This window comes from Lingula anatina, chromosome 1, assembly GCF_051362555.1.
Source record: "Lingula anatina isolate TDL-2025a chromosome 1, LinAna3.0, whole genome shotgun sequence".
Lineage (NCBI taxonomy): Eukaryota > Metazoa > Brachiopoda > Lingulata > Lingulida > Lingulidae > Lingula > Lingula anatina.
In genome coordinates, this window is record NC_141767.1 from 35311273 (window position 1) to 35336697 (window position 25425).

Below are 25425 nucleotides of genomic sequence, written 5' to 3' on the forward strand. Positions count from 1 at the left end.
CAACAAAGACAACAAATCTTTAATCAAATTTACATTCATGTAAGAACCTATTTGAAATCCTACAGGTTTGCTCACATCATATAGTAATATTTGCTAAACTTTTTACAATCTATATACCTATATTGAAATTCACAATTAATATGTAGTCTTAGTTTCTGAATCACAAATCACTTTTAATTGAAACTGTGACATCTTAAAAAATAGGTTGGGAATATAGAAAGGTTACAAAATACAATGTAACTTAGAGCCATCTTTGAACAAAACAGCTAACCAAGTTAAAACACATAATTTTACCTAAACACTGGGAGTCTATTTCATCCGGAGACCCCTGAAAGCTTTGACTAAAAGACACCACCCTCTGTATACAATCTTCATCCACTACAGGTTCATCTGCATCTTCATCTCCAAGCAAAACTGTGTCAGCACTGGCACGGCTATTTTCTAAGGCAAAAAGTATTTTACATGAAAAGTAGTCTAAATGCATTTTGAAAATGTCCTTTTAAAAGTCCTATTTTCATGTCTAAATATCCTGCTTAGCTACCATGACCTTAAAACCTTGGTTACTACACTTTAGACCTATTAAAATGGGTACTAGGTGAAAACAAAGCAAAAAGGGGAAATACACATACACGTACTGTAACCCCTTTGTTTTTTACAAACATCTTTACAGAATTCAGACAAAAATTCCGATAAAAAATTTCTGAACTAAAGAAATTTTGATCAATAAGGACAAATAATACAGGAGTTTCTTAAAACAAGGCAGCAAAGCTGTCAAATGTACAGACAAAAAGAAAGAAAAAAACAAAATAGGGTACAGTCAATTCTGATGCAAAAGTACATTTTGTTAAACTGCAAATTCAACATCAAATTTTAATTATGCTCAACAGGTAATTCCAATGTAAGTAAAATAAGGCTTCAGCCCCATAGGAGTTCAAGTTCACACTCTGAAAATGTATAACGTCCAGAAAAAGAAGTCAATTAGACTGCTTTTCCAACTCAGGCTGCATTTTAGTCCTGTATTTCTTTTTTGAAAGTTTGGCAATCATAAGTAACATGGTTTTCCCATAATGGTTTTCATGGCAGCAGCACCCAAAATTTTTGGTTCTTCTATTCTGATGCAATATTACATAATGGTTAACAGCATAATGACAATCAATTTTTAATAATAAAATAAAGGTATCATGGATTTTCAGAAAATGTGACTAGCATGGGTCTTCAAGCCTGTGGAACTTCAAAGTCACACCTTGAAAATGCCAGTATGTGAAAAATTAAACTTTCACAAAAAAACTGTTTAACTGGCAGAAAGAATTACCAAACAGATTGCATTGCCTACTGAAGCTGTATTTAAGTCCCATGTTTCTTTCTGTAAGTTTGAGAACAGTAAATAACATGGTTTTCCATGTCTTCATGCCCATGGAACTTCAAAGTGACACCTTGAATATGCCAAAATGTAAACTAGACAGCACTGTGCTGAAATGGGTTTATTTCCATTTTTAACACTTTTTTAATAAAAGATGAAATAAACAGTTTACTGCCATTTTTATATGATCAACTAAGAAAATTGATGAGATGGGACAAATATCAATAGAACTGTGTCAAATGTCCAATTTCCTCCATTCTGACATTCTGAACATAGTAAATAATTGAATCTGACTGATATGAGTTTATTTCCATTTTTGACACTTTATTACACAATACACGATAACAAGTTTACCATCATTTCTACATAATCAACTAACAATGTTGTAAAGATGCAGGAAATGTCAAACAAACACTTTAATGTGTCTTATTAATTAAATAATAACACTGTTAACATGCCTAAGAATTGAATTTGAGGAAATGTGAAAAAACGGCATGACTTCTAAAACAATGGCCCGATTATACTAATTTTCAAACTCAACCTGCATTTTAGTAAGATTGACCACTCCTGTGAGTTAAATGACAATTGGTCTATCTGTTTTTCTTATATTGTGTTTACAGTGTTGCATATATGCTAAAAAGTGAAAAAACGGCATAACTACTAAAATAGTGTCCCAATCATGCCGATTTTCGAACTTGACCTGCGTTTTAGTAACATTGATTACTCCTGTGAGTTTCATGACAACAGGCCTATCAGTTTTCCTTAAAATGTGTTAACAGGGTTGCACATATGCTGAAAAGTGAAAAAACAGCATAACTTCTACAATAATGGCCCGATCATGCTGATTTTCGAACTTGACCTGCGTTTTATGAATATTCATCAGCTCTGTAAATATAAAGCCAAAAAGTAAAACTGCCCTCCACTTATCGTGTTAACAAGGAAAGTGCACGGCACCGGCATCGGTGACGGCATTGGCGACGGCATCGGCGATGACGGCGACGACAGACGCAGGTGATGGCAATATGTACAGACACATCTGTGTCTGTACATAAAAACAAAAAAAATGTTGTACCTTCAGACAAATGGAAGTCCACCACACTGGCTGGTGAGCATGGGACACTACTCTCCACCACCTCCATGCTATTTTGAGAACCCTCAGAAGATTGAGATTGGGATTGCCTGAACAAGGAATTTCATAAATCATTAATAAATCTACCAGCATGTCTCAGTACTTGGATCCTTCTTATATTTTAGTTCAAAGAGATAAGATGCAGTTTAGATTCATCTCAAAATTACGCCGCTTGAAAATATTAAGATGACCAAAAATCTGGCCATCACAACTTAATTAACTAAAGTTTGACCTTTTTAGAAATTTGATACTGATTTTGTAACTAAAGAAACTGGGATGTTCATAGAGATCTACTTACACAATTGCCTGGTGTCTTCTTATGATATCCAGAAGTCTCTCACGGAACATCTGATCACTCTCAGTGGGAGGGATGAAGCCTCTTTCTGTAAAAAAAAAATCAAATAATAATAATAATAATAATAATAATAATAATAATGTATTTTGTGTTGGATGACTACACATAACTCGAGTCTTAGCTATTGATTGAGGGAACTGATTAAGCATTGCCAACTGGAAAAAAATTACACATTTGAAATTCTTCACTGAATTACGTACAACAAAATGTTTAAAATTTCAGACATTTGAACAGCATTAGCTGGAAGCTTTGTCCAATATTTTGGAGAGTGTTTGAAAGTTCTCACCTTGGGACTCAGGTGGTGAAATATTTGACGTATCTCCTTTTTCTTTTCTTCTCTGTTTTTCATCTTCCCAGAGAGCCACTAGCCCAGGGTTAGCACCAAGATTGGCTGAATATAAATAAATAAATAAATAAACTGATCAAAAATATAAACGCACTAAACTAAAATGGTCAGTTGAAATGGATAATCATGAAATATGCCCAGGTTGATGGTTTATTTGTGAATTGATGGATTTGTTTTGATCAAGTATAGTGGTCTAGTTTCACTTGGTCTCTCCCCGTGAGTATACTCAAAGGTTCAGTTTTTCCACCCATAAGACTAATGGAGCATGACGGAGTGGAGGTCAATCTGTATGACCAATACACACAAACACTCCTTACAGTCTAGGCAATAAAAGGGCACACCAAAATGTGCATTTCTGTCACTTGTCAACATGCCATTGATGTCTGAAATCATGAGGGAGCGTGCCATCCGCTTGTTCAATGCTGGCTTGTTGGTAACAGAAGTTGCAGCATGCCTGAATGTGCACCATTCCACTGTCAGCCGTCTCAGAAGACGCTTCAGAGACACTGGTAGCACTAGGAACCGCCCACATTCCCGCCAACCACGTGTTACCACACCCAATATGTCGCCCATTGATCACCTGTGGGATGTTCTGGATCAGCGTTTTCGCCATCATGTTCCTGCTCCCGAGAATGTTCACCAACTACAAGTTGCACTCCAGGAGGAATGGGATAATATCCTTCAGTCCACTATTGACAACTTAGTGATGCCCATGTGCTGACAGTGTACTGCTCTGTGCGAAGCTAACGGTGGCCATACTCATTAATAGTGTCTGTGAACTATGATGTTGACCCCATTGTGTAGCTGATGCCCTAACTCTTGGGCTATGCATTTAAACTTCCTGCAATGCTCTCAAAGTGATGTCTATTTGTTGAGAAAAATTTGCTGTAACTTATGTTGGCCATATACTTTAGTTACATACATGAAAATAAATCAACATATTCTTTTGTGCGTTTATATTTTTGTTCAGTGTAGTTTGGTGCATTTATATTTTCAGTGTAAATAAATAATATTCCTCACATCTCAAAATGAACACAAGAAGTCAACACCCCTTTAACTTAGGTAATCTCACATAAACAATATAACAACAGTAAAATATTATAAATTACTGTTTGGCTGTAGATGCATAAAATATCACTCCTTATCCACAAAGTAAGAAATTTATTTCTTCATATCTTATATACAATGAAAAAAACCTACCATCAACCTCCATCCTGTTCATAATGTCTGCTGCTACTGCATCGACCTCCAGCTCGCACGTACTTTGTCTCTCCACCTCAGCACCAAGAAGCATGTCCCTGCAAATACAGACACAAAAATAATAAATAAATAAATAAATAAATTTACTTAGAAAAAATTGCCTCTGAAATTGAAGTATCACACACAAAACTCATATCCAAATGACCAGAACTGAAGCAATGATTAGTCTATAAATCTAACATCCAAAAAGGAGATTAGAATTTCAACATAGTTTACCATTTTAGGTACAAACATAGTCATGCAACAAAATGAATTTTACAGTTAGACCTGGCAGAATTGTTAATCAAACAACCTATGATGGTTACAACAAATTCAGGGAGAAGTTGAAGTAGTGGAGGATAGTGGAGGATAGAAAGAGGCCTGGCAGACCAAAGTTAGCTTGGAAGGACGTGGTGAGAAGAGACAGGGAAGCGCTTGGTCTAGTCGGTGAGGACCCTCAGGATAGATCAAGTTGGAGAGGAAGACTGCGTGTCAGACTGGCCCCACCCTCTGTTGAGGATTTATCCTGGCCAGTATAATATAAATTCGGATGATGATGATGATGATGATGATGTTCAAGTAAAGAAGTTGGGAGATCACATACCCTATCAGATATAATATTTATAGAATTGACTTACTCCGCTATGTTTTCTGCATCCCATATATTCTGACTTGAATGAAGGCTGCTTTTATTGCTATCATTCAGTAGAGCTGCTGTAGGTGAAAGGTCATCAGACCTCTTCACTTCAGGACCCCTGGGCCCATCTGCAAAAACATCATAATTTTCAAAAAAAAAAAAAAAAAATTCAATCAATCAATGACAGTACATAAGCTCTATAATATTTTAAAAATTTAACCTTAAGGAAATTATGCATAAAATTTTAGATTACCATATCATTAGGCTATTTTCTAAATTTAATTTAAATAAAAAATATAATGAATTACCAGCTTGTTGTTGACTTCTTCTGAACTTCACGGCTGACAAATGGATCAAGTTCATGCCATACAAGTTGTAATCAATGAAGAACTGAAATGATAAAATTCAAATAAAAAGGTCAATACAATATTTGTAGAAGAATATATTACCCTTTTTTAAAATAATCAATAGCTGAATACTTTAATCCCTTTTTGTTATTATAATTGCACCACATTGAATTCAAATAAACCAGGTCAATGGGCTAATAAAGCTAGTCAATTATTAATGTGCGTGTGTGTGAGCACAAGTGTACTTGCATGACAGTTATTTTCCGTTTTGTTTGATGCATTTAAAACAAAATTGTCAGGACACACTGTTTATATTCAGTGGTAATATATAATACTGTGATAAAAAGGCCTCAAAATTTTTTTCATCCTAAAGGTAGATAAAAAGAGTATCCTTTCAATCAAAAACAAACAGTGAATTGATTAAACAGCAGTTTTTCTTAACAGGTTTGATTTTGGGTTTGTGGATATATAAGAAGAACAGAAATTCACAAAAAAATCTGTAAGGGATAAGCATAACATTGCACCAGTTTTCATATCAACAATTTTTAAAAATGAAAAATACTTGACATATGAAAATGCATGATATTTGGCTGAAAAACTGGGTTAAAAGGTAAATCATCATTATGTAGCTTTTAACCAAATATCGATGAAAGGGAATTGCATAGGTAATGACTTTATTATATAGTATATTATTCTTCGCAGAAAATATGCTACAATATTGCAGCATGAATAAATTAGAGGCAAACTAAACATACCATCACAATGTGTTGCATAGCAAACAGCACTGCGCAAAAATATGTTTAGTATTGTGATGTGTGTGTGTGTGTGTGTGTGTATATATATATATATATATATATATATATATATATATATATATATATATATATATATATATATATATATATAACAATACATAGATTTGAAGATATGATTATGTAAAATAAAAAACATATTTCAGCGACCAAGACCTGATCATATAATTCTTAAAATTTCATATGAAATATCCGAAAGGGAAACATTTCCTGGAGACAAAAGTGACAAAGAGTTTTGCTGTTATTGTCACTAATAAAACCTGTAAATAAATATGTAAATACCTGCAGGTTAAATGGAATGTGTGTCTCATGAGGCTGGAAGGGTTTATTCAATATGGCTCCCCCTTGGAGCAAATCTGCTACCCTGGAAAATTGGGAAATTGCACAGTTATAACAATATTCATGGGAACTATCAGTTAATAGGCATTCTAGGACCAGTAAAAAATTGAATGTAAAACTGAATGATATCTAAGGAACACTTAATTAAGGTGGTTGAAAAATCAGACAAAACGCTATCTTATAAATTTGATCAACACCATCATAATAAAATGCAAAATCAACAAAACTTGTACAATATTACTAACAAAATAGAGCGTAATGATGTTCAAGCTTATATGATATATAATTTACAAATGGCATTTCAATAATTTACTTTGTGGAACAGTTGAGATATCAATCAACTGAATGAGACAAATGTTATATCATGTTACGTATAATATATATAGAGAGAGAGTCATCATCATGCAACTGCTACCTGAAAGCAACTTTTATATAAAAGGAAAAGCAAGATTGAACAAATGTATTGTGATCTGTGAAATACAGTTTTATCAGGAAGAACTCAAATAAAACGAAATTTAAGGGCAAGTAAATTACAAATTTAACCTTGCCTCTGTATCTATTTTTAACTCAAAATCTAAGTGATTTCAAAAATATACCACCAACTTATTTTTTCCATCAACCAGCATTCGACATGCAATCATCATCAAAGCTTATGCTTTAAGAGCCTTACAGACATTTTTTCCAAATAAAAAACTGTTTCAAAAAATCAATTATGTGGAAGCTCTTCTATTAGGTTAAAAAATCTACATTAAAAAAAAAATTAATCTTAACCTGAACACAGCTCATTCAAACATCTGAAAATAGTGCTAACTAAACATAATCACAACTTTAGGAGGTGGCTGAAGATAAATTTCCTTTTTAATGTATAAAGCTGAAAATGATAATTTACGAAAAAAAATTACTCCAAAAAGACCTTGGCCTTAAGAAGATTAACATTTTGTTACATGTAGAATTGTTTTCTGAATGTCATTCAACTTACTTCTTTACCATATTAGGACTGTAAAGGTATATCTTCAGAAATAACTCCTCTTTGGGATGAAAACCATAGAATGGTCTGAAATCAGATATATTCAATCACTTGCAACTGCAACATTCCCAAGTGGCTTAAGGCATTGTTTATGCAGAAAATATAGAACATTAAAACTAATAAAAATTGCATTCACTGATGTGATATGTTTGAAATAATTTTCTCCATATATGACAAGTCAGAACAAGTATATTTGATAGCTTGAGCATGTAACTATATCCAGTGTGCTTACAAAAAAATACCCCCCAGCAACTACCACGGCATTTCTTAATAATGGCTTTTTAGGGAGAAAAAATACAAAACACACACACAGAATAATACATACATGGCAGAAACCAATGACACTTTATATACATGGTGCTTGGCTGAACTAGCATTTCCTAAGGCCACATTTACCGCCCGATCTATACTCGATGCCACCTGCTTCAGGTAGCGGTCCACAGGTTGGGAGCCATCATAACGCACATACAAGTAGGGAAACAGACCATGAACGTGCATACAGCATTTCTGTCCTGAAAAACAAAACTGGCATATTAAATGAAATTTATCACTTTAAGTTCAAGTGTGGTGAACTTGGGATCAAGTATATGTGTTGGGTTTTTTTTCTCACTAGGCATTTTTGGTGGTCTCTTATGCAGACCCTGATAGAAATGTAATGTGTGTGGAAAGCAAAAGTTGGTGGGAAGAATTACAATTGCCAGTAGTCATGACACCCGCTTATTTAGACCCCTTTCCTTATCAGATATACCAAACCACATATAAAGGGGTCTATTTTTACTTATTATCCCAGCACTTTGGGGCCAAAAGTCAGGGATAATGTTATCCCATCAGTCCATGAGTCCCTATATCTGTGCATTTATAATTTCTGCTATCTCCTCCTCTATGTGCATAGGCACTCAAGAATTTTTTGTGCAACTGTGGGTTGGGCTGTTCCTGTAAGGTGGTTGATTCTCAATTCTTTTTACATTGTAATTTCTGGCAGGCCCGTAGCCAGCAATTTCAAAATGGGGGTTCTTTTTCTGAAAATGTGGACCATTTACAATGAAACCTTTGTGTACCTATATCAAATTTTACCTATAATGAACCTTTTCCTGACAAAAAGGGTGGTTCTTTTGAACCCCCCCCCCCCCAAATCCCCCTGGCTATGTCTGGTAACTCCTCCTAGACCATTATTATCAGGAAGTTCAGTCATTTGGTATTGGCAGACCTAACAGTACAGATGGAATATGGGCCCCTTGGGGTTGGACTGTCTTAGGGGGTGGATGATTCTGTTTATATCACACACAGGAATTTCTGCTTTTTCCTCATAGACCATTAGAGTGAGGAAGAGAAATGATAGACCTATTATGCATATATAGGCAGTTTGGGATTTTAGTGTGCCTTTGGGCAGGGCTCTTGCTGGGGTTGGACACTGTTATTTTAGCTATCTCCTTTTAGAGTGAGGAAGTTAAAATATTTTGGGATTGATTGACCTTTTATGAGGATGGGCCAGTCATTATTCATATGGGCATGAGGGGTTGGGCTGTCCCTCGGGGATAGGAGCAGGACGGATGATCCTCTTTCACATTTGGCATTTTCACCAATTCTTTTATATGATGTTATTATGAAGATTATTTGCAACAAAATATACATAGACTAGGTTCCCAAGGATTAAGATCAATCCATCTGGATCGACTTAACTCCCTGGGGGTTGATGCTAAATTGCTGTCAGCTTCCGGGAGCCGAGCATGCACATAAGTTAATTACCCCCTTACAGCTTTTAGTAGGCGGGACAGACATTTAAGCCGGTCACACTGAAAGCAATCTGGTGAGACTCTCCAGGGGGATAGATCGATTAAATGTCTGTGGGAATGGTCTCATATACGACCCAGGCATTGTACTAGATATCAAGGGAATTCCCAGGAGTGTAAGCTGCTCTGTACAATGTGGGGAAGTGTGGAGATATGCAATGGCTACCCATCCACACCATCTAGTTTCTCTTGCTGTAGTTAGCATCCATTTTTGAAAATTAGATGCCATATTTTTTATACATGTACATCTGGCACTTCTGGTAATATTATGCGAAAACAGGATCATATTATTAAGATTATAATATGTATCACAATGATAAAACTTCATGCATGAATTCAAACAAAAGAGGTTTTGTATGTCCCAATATTATGTACTTGATCATAAACACTGCCTATGACAATGCTTATAATATTTCAGGTTAACATAGGTCAGATCTCATTGTCAACTTTTATTTCATTTTTCATAAAATAGCATTATATTCACATGCTCTTTGTCTGGGTAACATGGATACTAATATGTCTCTACAGGTAAATTTTCCCAGGCCATTACAAACAGGATTGATTTGCTAATAAATGTCACATCTTTCTGCAATGAACCTGGGTATTTGCTGTCAATATTTGTTTTGAGGGAAATGGGTCCCCATAACTTGTGCCACCTAATTAAAGATTTCTAACTATAGAAAGCCTATCTAATCTGCAACTTGTCCCACTATTACCTATTACACTATTACACTATTACCGTACATCTTACATTTGTTGTGCTGTTTTCAGAAAATGTAACTTTTGATAGATTTTTGTGCATTTGAAAAATGCATGTCCATTATACAAATATATGTACCATGGGATGTCCCTTCTATACTTTTGTAGATCAAAAACGTTATACATGATCATAATAGAAGTCCTTAGTCCAACTTCCAAAGCCGGTGGTTTTTTATGATCATTGCTGCCACTGATTACTTATCTTATTTTTTGTCAGATTATTTTTAAATTGTGTTGAAAATATTTCAAAGATAATATTCTCTGTGTCAAACCTTTTAACCATACCCTAAAAGCAAATGGGGCAATTCTCAACCATGCAAGTTTAAAAATCTGTTGACATTGCCTTCATTAGGCTGTTTTAATTCTCAAACACTCAGGGTAAGATTTATAGAGGAAGGGAATGATATGGATAACCTTGAATTAAATAGGCCAAGTTAAATATAGAAAAACTGTCAAACTTACCAGCAGGTGTGGATCCATATATCCTTATCACGGGCACAAATTTGGTCTCGGTCCCACTGAAGTCGGAGTGGCAGACATCTAAACCAGGAATGGGAACAGCTTGATAGGCGTCAGTAGTTACAATTCTCAGAGAGAACATTGCGTTCCTGTGGTTATAATCCATCCATATTTATTTTCATCTCTGTGAAAAAAATAATAAATATATAAATCTATATGCATTCATTACTATATTTCCCATTTACTTGTATCAGTTTTATGTTTACAAGCCATGAAGGGAGTAACATAAAGCCTTTCAGGCAATTTATAGATCAGTTTATACTAGCTTTCAATGCTGTCGCTGTCCAAAACATTTAAAAACAAAAATATCACAAAGAGTATCACCAATAAAGCAAACACACACTGCCATCATCCAAGGCATTTAGAAAAAAAAATCCAGATCAATTTATTACAGCATGTGACAGCACTGTTACATTCAGTCTTCTACTTCATAAATTTTCCATTACAGCAGTCTCCTACTCAAATATTAATAATTCATTCCGAGTCATTCAAGGCATTATTAGCAACATGAAAATAGTTTAACAGATGTACAGTGGGTAGAAGGTTGGTATTTTATCTTCCCCATCCACCGCAGTATAAGTCAGATATACACCCCTTGTCAGCAAGGTATTTGTGATATCCATTTAATCCTCGCATGTATTACAACCCGATTCTTTCAGTATCTATTACAAATTTTACACAAACTGCAGTAATTATCCATGTTGAAATGCTCTGCGGTTTCACATTCAGCCAAGACACTAATTGCATATTAATATTACAGTGTGTTCTCACCACTCCGCAACTACAAATATCAAATTTACATCATGGATAACCAGCCTAGAACAGCAAAACACTTATAACAAGAAACTGACATCAGGCATAAGCCAGAGAGTAAACATACAACAGGGTAATGATACAGATAATTGTTGTCTCTTTACTGTCACGGTCATTTAATCAATAACGCAGGACTGTCAAACATCCGTTTTATGCGTCATATATGTGCAGACTTCCTCTTGTACAATTCACGATAAGGCATCATGCAGACTTGCACGTGTAATATGTGCCTGCACTATTTGAAATCAATGAAGTAAAAGCAAAACTAGGCATAGAGAAATATAGTCAAGCTTTCAGTCCATGAATATATGTAAACAGATATAATGTATTTGAACAAGATAACTGAATAAAGATGGTAACTCGATGAATTTCAGTTAAAGTAGTTTGAACTAATTAGAAGGAGAGACAAAATCCATGCATATCAGGGGTACAAGCAACTGAAAAAAAAATATAATTTATTGTTATTTTATGCTTTCATCTTTATAAAGCTCCTGGTTGCACTTTCCCTCCCTAAACAAGAACACTGTAAAATAATGCTTCAAAGTGGAATCCATGTGAAAATGGGAACTTTGCTTGTTTAGATCCTCTCTCCTTTGGCACAACAATTTATAGACACAGACATGTGGTATGTGTGTATCCATGGCTTGCTTAGAGCATGTGACTTCTCCCACCAAGCCACTCTAATTTAACTTGTACTGCCTACAAATAACATGCTATTGGATCACTAGCACAAATTTTCATGTAAAAGAACTTTTTAATGACCATAAAAAAAAGAGTGTTAATGCATGGTACTTCTTGCTAATAGATCTCTTGCCAGTCTTTTTTTTTTTAATTTCTGTCTTATGTATATGAGCCACGTGCAATCTGTACTTATTTACTTCATAGTTAAGTTGCGTTGTCCCCTTCTATATTGTCTATGTATTGATAATATATTATTTTTTGGTTGTCTCAATACATATTCTCTCAACTCTGCTTCTCTTCATGAGCAGAGGGCCCTATCTACTTTTCTCACAGATCTATTTTTAAATGTGACTACACATTGTCACCATACAAAAATGAAAATTTTACAATGTTATAAGAGTAAAACTGTGCCCAAAGCCCTGCCACAGTTTGGAGCAGTCTCCACTGGATGATAAGATGATTTTTCAGTTAGAATAGTTTTGCTTTAATATACATTTCTACATAATAACTTCAAAATGATTTCAAATTGAGTAAAAGGATACACTACCAACTTATAACTTACTGCATGACTTCAAGTCTCAATCTCCATTCACTCTACTTGTAGACATAGAAAGAAGTAAAATTAATAAAAAAATACCTACAGTCTTTATTTAAAATTGGGAACATCACATAGATTGTCTTTAAGCACACTAGCTCATACGGCATTGATGTCACATCAATATGTCTAGCTTTACAGACATTTTACCAAACCCTTTTCAGTGCCCCCCCCATTACAGCATATGAGGTCACAGGCAAACACAGTCACAACTCCAACAGTACACATGGGTGCTCAGGTTTTCTTCAACATTACTGTAATTTTGCCACTGACCTCCATAGGATTGTATGGGTATAAGTTGTACCTGAAAGCCATAGATAAAATATTATATAGGTTCAAAAGGTATGCAAGGTGCATGACACAAGAGCTCTATGATCTATTATTTGTAGCTTGCCCTGGTTGCACCAGTGACCTGGATGCCTCAACAACTAGACCATGAAGATGATGCACGTTTCAATGTGGTAAACTCAAAAACCGAAACAAGTTAATGGCATTTTGAGCCTTTTATAAAAAGCATGCGCTTATTTGAAATAATTCTTAGTACTATGATTTGCATCAACTTAAATGGGTATATAGTCTTGTCAAGTTACACAAGCATCTTCTTTTACAAAAGATGTACAATGTACTTCTAGTAAGATGAAGGTTTAATTTTCACTACAGTTGCTTGAATTACCATAACCCCTTATATCTACTTACTATATCTACTTAAATCTCAATTTGAATTAATTTTGGAAAATCCCATTATATCTGCTGCTGTTGGTAATTTTTTTAACTAATTTGAATTGAATATGGCAGACTTTGACTACTGAGTTCATACTGTACTGCAACCAATCTGAGGAATGAAGTTTTATTTATGAACGCATAGTTAAGGTGTGAGTTAAGTTTCACAAATACACAGAGGTCAAAAGTCAATCTAAAAGTTTTGGACTGAAAATGATCCGTCTTTTCCACTTCATGATAAACCTGCAATAGTACACTTTATTAAGTATTTATTTTATCATTTTTTTAAATATAAAAGGCATTACTTCTTTAACTGATGTTAAATACTCTTTCAAACATTATGCTGGAGAATTTTTTTTTCAAAACGATCATCTGCTACATCATAACCAGAAAAAAAATCATGACCTGGTTTGCACTGGTAAATCAGGTAGTATGAATAAAACAACAAAAGAGATGAATATTATACATTATCCTCAAAAACAATTTTGTGACCTTCATTTTGCTTTGGCACAATTTGTCATTTTGTTTAAACAGTAAACAACTCTATGTACATCAAGTGAGACAAATTTGTAACATTTTCTCCTTGAAGTGAGTGAGTAAAATTTAATCTGTATGCAAAAGCATGATAGCTTTGGTGTAATTTTTATTCCACAGATGCTTCTAAATAGCCATTTTCTGCCTACGTTTGGTCAAAAAACAAATCTATATCATTGCAATGGAATAGTATAAGTCAGAGGCCATACACTTATCTGCATTTCAGTTGAATAATTACTTTCCCCTCCTAAATAATGTGAAAGTTTGAGCATGTTAAAAAAATTTTAGAACCAACATTGAACTCAATATGTGACAAATGAGCCAACAAAACTTTGTGGAAGCTTTTCATATTTCAATAATCTAAGTGAATCATTTTTTTAATTCAGTTGAAAACAATTGATCTCAAGCTTTTTGTTCATTTTTTAAAACATGCATATTAGAGGTTCAGGTTTTTATTTTCAAATCTACTGCTGGACAGAAAAAATAATAATTTTAAGCAATAGGTGAAAAGCCACCCAGCCCAAAGTCTGCCCCTGTTGCTGCCGTGATGTGCATTTCAGCCAGTTCATCTTCAACCCAGCCTGTAAGATCTTTATCGGCACCTCAAATGCAGCAAAATACGGAAAAGGATGACAAAATTTTAACAATTGAAATACCCTCGTTATTGAGAAAATCGTAATAATAAAAAAAGGCAAAAAGAAAAAAAATTTTTTTTTGAATACTTGGTTTTTTCCTTTCTTCTTTCATATATGGTGATAAAGGCTCAATCCCCAATTAGCTTGTTTTCAGGTTTGATTATTGCTCTGCTTCGATGAGTAGTATTTATGTGCAGTAGCGTGTTATAACGTGCGGTAATCCGAGTTGCACAACATCTGAGTCTTTTGTTCTCAGCTTCCACTGTGGTCTATGTCATTTTACATTGTGTTAGGAACTGTTATGTATAGCATAATAATGTGTGAGTGAAAAATATACCTATCTTTATCTTTAATACAGATGAGTTAACACATTTAAAACAGTCCTTTCAAAATTCAATGGCTTTTCGTTGCTTCTGGGAATGGATAGATGAGAAGTTCAGGTATATGCAGTCACTGGGAAGTTTACATTTGCACAATATCCAGGCAAGGTGCGAGTCTAAATGGAATATTGTAGATCTGTACGTTACCATTTTAACAGCACATAGAAGTTAAATAAATAGAGATGACAACTCTACAGCCAAATTACTAACATGTTTGCAACAAACAATGACAACAACACAATGATTCTTCTTTTGAATTTTTAAAATCAGTCTTTTATTTCATGACTGACCGATAAAATAAGGTTACACTTCACTTTTTCTGCTTTGAAGAAAAAAAAACATACTGAACAGATCCTGCTGACATATATCATAAAAAAGATATAGAAAATTAACACATTTACCATCACTTCACATGTCATAAAAATAAATTATATATCCCCTCTATGAAAGCTGAGAACACTGTTCACATAAGAATGATGTGATTTTTTCTTCAGTCAACAGCTAATATTGAGATGGGTTTTACCTCCAATATTTCGATGTCTATCAGGACATCTTCTTCAGGGAAAGAGGCTATCCAGGTGAATAGCCTCTACTCAGGAGGTGTACTTGCCCCCCCCCCCCCCCCCCCCCCCCCCCCCCCCAATTGTCTTAGGAAAGGGAGATAGAGGTCAGGAAGGATGGCACCATCATTTCTGTTGAGACTGGCCCCTGTCTTTTTGATGTGGATGGCTTCTAGGGCTTTTCTGTAATTTTCCCTTGGTTCACTGTCAATCACCACGATTTTGTCAATTATAGGACCATATGCTACTTTATGTCCGGATTGTTCCTCATGCTGGCTTAATGTTGACTTGCTGTCTCTATTATTGACCGATTTTTTTTTCAAGTACACCTCCTGAGTAGAGGCTACTCACCTGGATAGCCTCATTCCCTGAAGAAGATGTCCTGATAGACATCGAAATATTGGAGGTAAAACCTATATCAATACTAGCTGTTGACTGAAGAAAAAAATCACATCATTCTTATAACTTAACACAGCTGATGAAATTCTTCTCTGACTGTTCACATAATTTTTTCTTAGACTGGGTTCTCATACCTAGATCAGTCTTTAGAACAGGATTGGTCCATCTCCAAGAGGTTTCTCACTAAATTGCTTTCTGCTTACGCAGCTTAGTAACTGGCATGCCTACTAAAGCTGCTAAACAATAGTTAACTACCCCAATTAGCTTCAGTACAGTAGGTGTGACAGACATTTAAACCACGTAAATTGATTGCAATTTAGCGAGAATCCCCTCAGAGATAGATCGATACAATGTTAGTATGATGTCAGGAATTATTCTTTGGATCTCTTCATTGGCTGCTTCTCATCATCATCATCAGTCTCAATCTAATATAACAAATTGTTATTTGTGTCTGCCTTGCAGATTTTGGGTTGCCCTCTTTTTCCTTTATTCATATCATGGCTTCTAATCAGGTGCCTGGTATAAAAAGAATATTTTAAACATACACATATACATGTCATGTTCAGCAATGCATTGGTTTCATTTAACCATTATTGCAAAAAAATTGTATCAATTTTGCTAAAAACCCCAACATCTAACAGAGCTCGACATAAGCAGTAGCCCGCTAGACAAGGGTATGTAGACTAGCCGCCTTGTGGGGCTACCAGTTACTGTCTGCCAATGATCTGCTCAGGCTACTAGTACCTACAATTTTGTAGACGTTACCAACATATTTTCACCATTTGCAGCAACCCGTGTCCCTAATTTGCCATTTCAGTACACTTTAAATGCAATAGCTGTTTAAGATGATGATGCACTACAAATATAATTTAGCAGACAGCCCACAACAAAAAAATAAAAAAGGTTCAAATGTACCCAACCAGCCAGTTTAAATGTAACCATTGTCAAAGACTTACCAACATCAAAGGGTGATCCTTTCACTCCTCTCTGCCACTGGCTATTTCTATACAGACAGCAGTACCATCACAGACAACTACCTCAGTACTTGATACAATCTGCATTCCTCACTTCTTCATTTTTTCCAACTTTTACCATTGCTTGATGATCTTTTACAAAACACATACTGTTTCATATTTCATTTATAAATATGATCTGCTATTTTACTTTCAGAAAGATCATGAAAACATGCATCAGAAGCAACAAAATTCGTGTCCATATACTACATCTTCTGGAGATGGAAAATCTGCATTATATCAAAACATGCTGAACTAGTTTTAATTGTTGGCTCTCCCATACAATCAACAGTAAATGAAAAACTATGCAATCTACATTAAATAAAAACATGGATTGAACTAATTTGAATTGTTAGCTTTCCCATAAGATCAACAGTAAATGAAGCATTGTGCACTCTTAGAAAATATATATTTAATAAATTCATTTGAGAAGGGGGATTGCATATTTCCAATCAAACTTTTGCATAATAATCACTTTATATACTACCAGCATATCTATCCAACGATGCATCAAAAATGCACAGACTATGAAAAACAATGTTTATCGACATGTCTAATCATGGTATGGGCACAGTGAGCTGGCATGCATCATTACAGTGAGGGAATGTGGCTGCAGGTCTGCTAGCATGAAAATTCATATGTTAGCATTCCTATATAATGTCACTGATCTGTACTGTTGTGCTAACGCATGAAAGATGTGGATAATCTGTTCTATTCTAGTGATGTTACAAAAGCTGTTTACCCAGCTCCATCTGCCCTCATTGTGCGAAAATTGCACTAGGGAATTGCGTCAAGGTTTAATCTAAAACATGTCTGAATAGAGGGCTGTTCCTCTTGTCAGGGTGAAGAATTACCAAAAATAATATGGGGTCAACAAAAAAAAAAAAAAAAAAAAAATATTGCCAGAGGAAAGGGGGCAAGCATGGAAATCAGCTATATATATTAACAGAAAAAGATATTTAAATTACCAGGGAGGTAAAATGGGATACAACCCCTAGATTGTTCGCTGCTTTTTGTAGGCAGTTTGCAAACTTTTTCATAAAATATTTAAATCTCATGTTTAAAAACAATAAGAAATTGAAAATGCTAACCCATGCATTTTCGTGCTACGTACAGGTCTGCCTAAACACAATTGATCAATGACAAGTGAATCACCCAGTTAGTCCAATGGAGGGCTTCGGATGCACCATACTAGCCACGCTTACCACCTCTGAAATGCAAATCCGTGACCAAGGCCAATCTTAATCTTATCTAACTGTGCCCTGCTGGTAGCATTACCGCTCAGTAAACAAACAGGATAATCTGACGCCGTGTTGGACATCTTCCGTGGAGTCGTGAAGCAACACGTAAGTAGATCCAAAATTACGTTTATGTTAAGTACATTATTAGCGACACAGGTTGGTTAGATTGTCTTTAAGCACACTCACCAGAAAATGATGCTCTTGCTCTTCAGTGCAAACTAACCGGCAACATTGCAAACTACTTCATCTCTAAAAAGACGAAATAATACACCTGACCTAAGGTTTCTTCCTGGAAATGTGTACAAACTCTTCTTTCATTTGATTGGCCAATTGACATCAGTGCTGCCACCTGGCTCACAGTCTGCTGTAAAGCAAATTTGATGTTAAAAACTGCGTGGTTGATAGCTTCTTACTCCATATAAATTCGACTCACACACACGTTTATCTTGACAGAAAGGAATCAAATGAAAGCTGATATACGAATATATATTTTGATAAGTGCATCTTGCCACGTGACACATGCCCCAGTGGCAACAAAAAGTTTGATCACATGACCTAGAGACAGGAAGCTATTCCAAATAGAAGTTAATTTAGATATTTGAGACATTTACTCATAATGTTGCATCTTACAACAGAAATTGGAAAGTCTGGGATACAAGGTAAGATTGGCCTTTGTATTAAGCGAAAATCTGTCAACTTTTCTAATGTGACAATTTTGTTTTGGAGGCTTTTGCATGTTGAAAAACTTAAAATTCTCATAGATCTACACTTACAAGAAGTCTTGACATAGATCTATCGTTTATAATATAACATTGCCAATGTCCAATGGTAGATGTACGGGTCTAGTGGCTGTAGTACAATCAGCAGCAACGTGATTATGTCAAGTTACTTTTTATCCATTATATTCTGCTATTTTGTTTGCAGAACTTGAAAAGAGGCATTTTCCAGACATTCACAACCGGAGAGGGCCGCTTCCTCATTATAAACCTACAGGCCGTGTGTATATCCCACATGGGTATGGTGAGCAACCAGACTGGAGACCTCATAATGAAAATATCACACCTAGATATTCTGAGTGAGTATGACATTCAAATATGTATATGCTTTATCCAGTAAAACATTTAAGTTTTAAAAATTTTAATTTCTTTGTGAATATCCCAATGATTAGAATCAAACAATTAATGGGTGAATTAAAATGAAACGGTAAATCACGCTAGACATAATACTATTTCAGTGTTCAGTAAACATTCAGTCCACAAACATTTTGTGCTGATAGCCTACTACCCTTTAAAATGGAAGTAATATATATTTTCTTTTTATAGAGCTGGTCCAGACTGGAAATCACAGTTAAGATATATTCCGTCACCTAGAAATGAGGAAGGAATACCAATAGAATTATGGCCTGACAGTTTTCCAAGACTTAGATACTTTCCAGGTATACAATTGATTGCTATTACATGAAAGATATTCTCTTAATATAAAAAGAAAGAAAAGTATATTTATTTGATGTTTATGATCATAAAGGAAGTTACCTACATTCACCCTGAGCTTCAGAGATAACTTGACACTAACCTCTTCACTATAGCCTATCTTCATCGTGTCAAGTAACTTGACACGATGAAGATAGGCTAATAGTGAAGAGGTTAGTGTCAAGTTATCTCTGAAGCTCAGGGTGCCTACATTGAATGTAGTCTTAACAAAAGGAAATTTGTATGGTATGGTTAATTTTTTCTTAAACTGATATCAAGCTGTAGTTAACTGTAAACTGTACATATATCTAAGTATCAGATAAGATGTCTAAATCATAGTAATAGCAGCTAAAGGTAAGAGCATGGTTTTGCTCTCTGTCATACGTGATGACAAGACCGATTCATTGATCAAAGCCATTTGAATAAAGGGCGATTTAATGTTATACCTCATAGGTTAAAACACATTTTGTCTTCAGAAATGATTTTAAACATTTCAGATAATGAAAACCCTTTTCACCAGATAAAAAGCTGTTTATTATTACTGTTAATTTTGAGAAAATTTATTTTTATTCACAGGGAAATTTAGTTGCACAGAGAAAGAATGGAGTCAGTATCCAGAGGGATATCACATAGGCAAAAGAAGCAAATGGAACGGTCTCCACTTTAGATCTGCTGAAACAACCAATGAGATTTCCCACCTTATGTTGTATGGCAAAGGTAGAAAGTGTAAGTATCAAGAAAAAAAATAGTTTTTCCAACCATTGGAATTGAAGCATTTTCTGACAGTTTTCAACATTTTCTCTTACTGTGTTTTTTTAAAATAAAACTATAAAAAGAGAAATACATATTTGGTTTGTAACTAGCAACACAAAAGTGATTGAATTTTTTATCAGTTACACGTTAATCAAATTTCTCATTTATTCTTGCTTTTTTTATTTGCAGTATGTGACATTGACCAAAGAAATGGCATTGCTTGTGCATCGCTAGGGGACAAACAGTATCAAGCTCCAGAGTATTCATATAATTTTCATAAGTTTGGGTCCACAAGACCAATAGTGAATTTTGGGTAAGATTATCTTGTTCAAATGGTTTACTTATCTATTTGCAATGTTTACGGTATGGCAAATTTTTGTCTGTATTATTTTATGCATGTACATATAAATCACAGTACATATTGAAAAGTTTGCAGTGTCAATTTAGTCACCTATGACAAAAATTAAAAAGTAGTACTGACACATTCTGTACTTGTTGAAGATAATTAAAATCCTAATTTTTTTACTCCTAGGGGTGCCATGCAAGACAGACCAAAACCAGACACATTTGTACCACTACAAGATCTCCCTACAGAGCCAAGGTAATGACTGGTTTCAGTGTTGTCAATTTTACTAATTTATTAATTTTCTTTGTTTGCCTTTGTAAAGGGGGGTAGGGGTACTTTACAGGATTTGAAAAATTTAAATATGGGAAATTAATTTATTGATAATGATTTACAGTTAAAGAAATTGAAAAATATAACAATTATGTCAGTGTGCACAATATATTTAGTAATATGAAAAGTAATTGTTTCATGTTTTAGTCAAAATTTACATACTTTGTTCCAAATTTGTAAGAGAAATATAGAAAAAATTCTGTACTATATCTTCACTTCTTTTTAGTGAAAATTTTGTAACAAAAGAAAGAAAAAGAAAGCACGAAGAAGAAGTTAATGTGGTAAAGGAATTAGAAACTTGGAAACCTGCTACTCCTTTGGCACAAACTCTTCCCCAGCAGGATAAGGACAAATGAAGCAGAAGTTGACTGAAAGTTCAGAAGGTGTAAGCACAAGCTTCTAGATTAACCCCCCAAGCCAGAAAAAGGGGGTTCCATGGTGCCTGAATCTCATTCTATCCACCAAGTTAACATAATCAGGTCGAGGAGAAGGCTTTACTGGAGTTCTGAGAAAAAGCTCATTGGCCTCAAACAGTCTGGTATAGACTGGTCTGTTGAAAGAGGATTTTCATGGACTAGTTTTCATCAGATTGGTTGTACCGGTTTGTCTGTCCAGCATGTACATGTATACAGACAAGGAAGAGAAAATGGAGCATGAATGAACTTACAAATGGCATTCAATTAAGAAAAATTTGTGTGAACACAAAATGACCACTTATTGGACGTTCTAACAGATTGTGATATAGAATTGATCATTTTCATACACTTAATTATATTTCTTATATACGGTACAAGTGCAATAAAATATTTTTTATTCTCTTAGAGCATTCATATTTGTCTCTTTTCATTTTGATTAATTAAATTGTTGAATAGGATTTCAATTGCTTAAGAGTGCTCCATTTGAGGAATTCTCACGTTTCCTTTTTTAGTTGCATTTCAATCCTTTAACCATTTAAAAACATGACCCAAACTTAGTATTATTCATTAACTTTTCTTTTTGAGTTTCTACCCTCTGCAACATGTCAATAAGTTGCCAATATAGCATACATTCAGTAATTTTACTAATGTAAGCTTGGAATTTTTTTCATTTATAAAGTGCATGAATGAAGGCAAGGACATTGTTCAAAGATTTTTCATTTTTTAAAATTTTTTATTATTTTATCTTTAAAATAAATAATTTTCAATTTTTTAAGAGCAAGTGCTACGTGATAAAGGCAAAACACAGAGGGTTAACAAAATGTCTTTCCTGTTTAACTATCACTGCATAAACTGACTACACCAAAATTGCCACACATGCACATGAATGTTAATTGCTTATGTTATATAATTACTTCAGTCATGGTACGATGACAAAAATATCTTGACACTTTCAATTTAGTTTTACAAAGTTCAGTTCATTTCAACAAACCAAAAATGTGCTAAGAGAAAGAGAGAGAGAGAGAAAGCTCATCTCTCCCTTGCAAATCATGAATGCGCATGCTTGGACAGGTGTTGTATGATTATTATTGACAATAAAACAGCTTTACAATTTCAAACATCTTTTGATTATGAGATATGATAAAATAAACCCAGATCTAAAACAAATAGTTTCAAAAGTCTTATTTTGGTCTTATTTAATAGAAAAGTTTTAGAATAATAAAAGTCATGTACATAAATCAATCACAATCTTTATCTGCAAGGAGAAATATCTATACAATTTTCTGAACATCAATCAAAACAATGTTACAACTCAAAAATAAAGATACAAAAATCAAGTGTGTGTGTGTGTGTGTGTGTGTGTGTGTGTGTGTGTGTGTGCGAGGAGAGAGAGAGAGAGTAAATAACTGGTTATTTTAATAATATATCTAAAAAAATCACTACATGTAGAATTTCTTAAATAACCATTAAACATCAATACTTTTTAAATTGAAAAAATGAAGGAAAATCGTACTGGGAACAAAATATAACAAATGAAAAAGGAGAGATGTAAATAATTAAATCAAACTATCATTAAAAATTACAATTAAATTATATCTATGATCAAATTTACATCTGTCACAAGAAAATGACTTCCTTGAGCAAATAAAACAAATCAACATGGATTTTTTTGAAAGTGAAAGATGCATAATGTGTTAGACACATTAAAGAACTTGATCTCCATCTGAAAGGAGCATAATTTCAACAATCTACTTTTATTCTACTGTTAAAACACACATACACACACACACGCACACGCACAGAATACAATCAGAAGAGTCTAACAGAAACAAATTTTTATTTTAAAATTAGTATGGAATGTGTGTGTGTGTCCATTTAACAAGAACCCCTTGTGCAGGCAAGAAAAAAAAAACAGAAAGAGAAAGAGGAAAAAGAAGAACTTGTGGCATTACTTGTGGAATACAAAAAATTAAAAATTACATTATAAACATTATAATTTAAGTGGGTCAAATAATTTACTAACTGGAATTCAATATGATAATAGTTCAATTAAAAAGTAACAAAACTTCACTTAAAATCAAAGAAGCGAATTACTTAAATTAGAATGACAATTTAACTTCAGAGTAACATCTATTGACCTATAGTGGTAGCAAATCGTAGTGCACCAACAAATAAATTACTAACATTCAAAGTGGCAATACTTAATCAAAATAATTAAATTACTTCAATTCAAGTGACATTTATGAAAATCAAAGTGTGGCAAAATGAATTATTCAAATTACATTATTTATTACATTATTTAACTTTAAAGTAGCATAACTTAAATCAAAGGACAACAACAAATACTACATTTATTCAAAGTGACATTATTAACCCAAAAGAAAAAAAATAATAATCAATTTCTGAAATTCAAACTGACATTGCTTGAATGCAATCATGAAATCAAAATGACAACTAAAACCAAAGTTCATATAGGACCAGAAAAACCAATTACTTGATTTCAAAATGATATCAAATTCAAAGTGATATTATTTAAATTTGTGCCAATCATATCAATTAGTTAGAATCATATTTTAAATCAATGTGACATTACTTAAACAAATGTGTATCAAAACTTTTAATTCTAAATGGCAATGCATCAAAACAATCAATTAAAAATGAAATTGTATAAAAACCATGCAGGGTCAAAAAACATTAATGCTTGAACATCCAACAATATTTCACAAAGTGGGCCAATTATTTAATAACTGAAAGTCAAAATGAAATTACTAATATCAAGGTGGGAAATCAAATTTATTTCTTTAAAAAAAAACATTTTAATTAATCAAAAAGAGACAACAAACAAATTTCATTTTAAAATAACTACTTAAATCAAAATTGAACAAATTAATTATATTAATATTATTTCATTCAAATGGCATAACTTAAACTGAAGTCAAAACAAATTAATCAATTGCATTCAAATTGATATCACTTACATTTAGAGAATTATAACTAACATTTAGATGGACATAAAGTGGGAAAAAATGCCAAACATTAGAATTTAAAAAGACAAATTAAAGTGACATTATTTAAAGTGGACCAACATGTTATTTAGAATAACAAGGGCATTACTTAAAATGAAAGTGGGGCCAAAGAAATCAATTAAATCAATTTAAATTGACATAACAAAATCAAAGAGATGTAACTAAAATCACAGGGAGGCATTAAATCAGTTTCTTAAAAGTAAAATTTACAAAATCTATATCAAAGTTTGACATCAAATCACTTAAACCACTTAAGTGACATTACATCAAAAGCCAACAAAAATAATTGCAATGGGCAATACTTACAGACATATTGGGGCTAAACAAGTAAATCACTGAAAAAAAAAAAATAAATAAAATGAAAAAGAAAATCAATTAAAATATCAAACAAAGCAATCACTTCAATTAAAAAGTGCATCATCTAAATCAAAGTAACTGAAAGCAATTAATAACTTGAAATGAAAATGAATGACATATTAAACAAATTGGCAAATTTTAAAGAAATATTTTTAATATCAATGTGACAGTACATAAATGATGGTTTGACCAAAATTAATGATGATACATCAATCAAAAAAGTCATTTCTTTAAATCAATCAAAGAACTGCTTGATTATTAAATGACAAAGTAATGTAACTGAAATCAAAGTGGGCTAAAAAATCAAGTCAAACTTTCATTTTTAATATCAAAGTATATTTCTTGAAACACAAAGATTTAACTTCACCAAAACCTAACAAATTAATTACCACGAGTTCCAACAACAACGTTAACTATGGGTATTAGGGATTTTGTATAAAAATTCGTTCTTACTTGCGGGTGCATGTAGTTTCATGTAACAGTATTCTAAAAGTGCAG

At 33.7% G+C, this 25425-nt stretch overlaps 2 protein-coding genes across 2 annotated transcripts in view; one reads left to right on the forward strand and one right to left on the reverse strand.

Annotated features, from left to right (window-relative positions):
* The window catches only part of LOC106157871 (DNA polymerase zeta catalytic subunit-like), a 38698-nt gene extending 20125 nt beyond the window's left edge, over positions 1-18573 (reverse strand). Inside the window, exons 1-12 of the mRNA XM_087002615.1 lie at positions 18417-18573; positions 10603-10783; positions 7917-8103; positions 7544-7618; positions 6508-6589; positions 5375-5456; positions 5068-5194; positions 4391-4488; positions 3131-3235; positions 2788-2872; positions 2433-2539; positions 295-441 (exon numbers count right to left, since the gene is read on the reverse strand). Coding sequence (XP_086858741.1) covers positions 295-441; positions 2433-2539; positions 2788-2872; positions 3131-3235; positions 4391-4488; positions 5068-5194; positions 5375-5456; positions 6508-6589; positions 7544-7618; positions 7917-8103; positions 10603-10765 — 1258 coding nt within the window. The 5' untranslated portion in view covers positions 10766-10783; positions 18417-18573. The remainder of the gene's footprint in view (positions 1-294; positions 442-2432; positions 2540-2787; positions 2873-3130; positions 3236-4390; positions 4489-5067; positions 5195-5374; positions 5457-6507; positions 6590-7543; positions 7619-7916; positions 8104-10602; positions 10784-18416) is intronic.
* A 68-nt stretch (positions 18574-18641) lies between these two features.
* Positions 18642-21951, forward strand: LOC106157873 (spermatogenesis-associated serine-rich protein 1). Its single transcript, XM_013533660.2, has 7 exons — positions 18642-18889; positions 19155-19305; positions 19553-19665; positions 20276-20425; positions 20642-20765; positions 20985-21053; positions 21355-21951. The coding sequence occupies exons 1-7, from the start codon at positions 18847-18849 to the stop codon at positions 21482-21484; spliced, it is 780 nt and encodes a 259-aa protein (XP_013389114.2). The 5' UTR covers positions 18642-18846; the 3' UTR covers positions 21485-21951.
* Positions 21952-25425: the final 3474 nt, after the last annotated feature.

Bases quoted from the DNA above. Each gene is read 5' to 3' on its own strand.
- LOC106157873 (XM_013533660.2), top strand. From the start codon at position 18,847: ATGTTGCATCTTACAACAGAAATTGGAAAGTCTGGGATACAAG. The intron at 19,666-20,275 runs GTATACAATTGA...TTTTATTCACAG, and splicing joins AAGACTTAGATACTTTCCAG to GGAAATTTAGTTGCACAGAG. The intron at 21,054-21,354 runs GTAATGACTGGT...ACTTCTTTTTAG, and splicing joins GATCTCCCTACAGAGCCAAG to TGAAAATTTTGTAACAAAAG.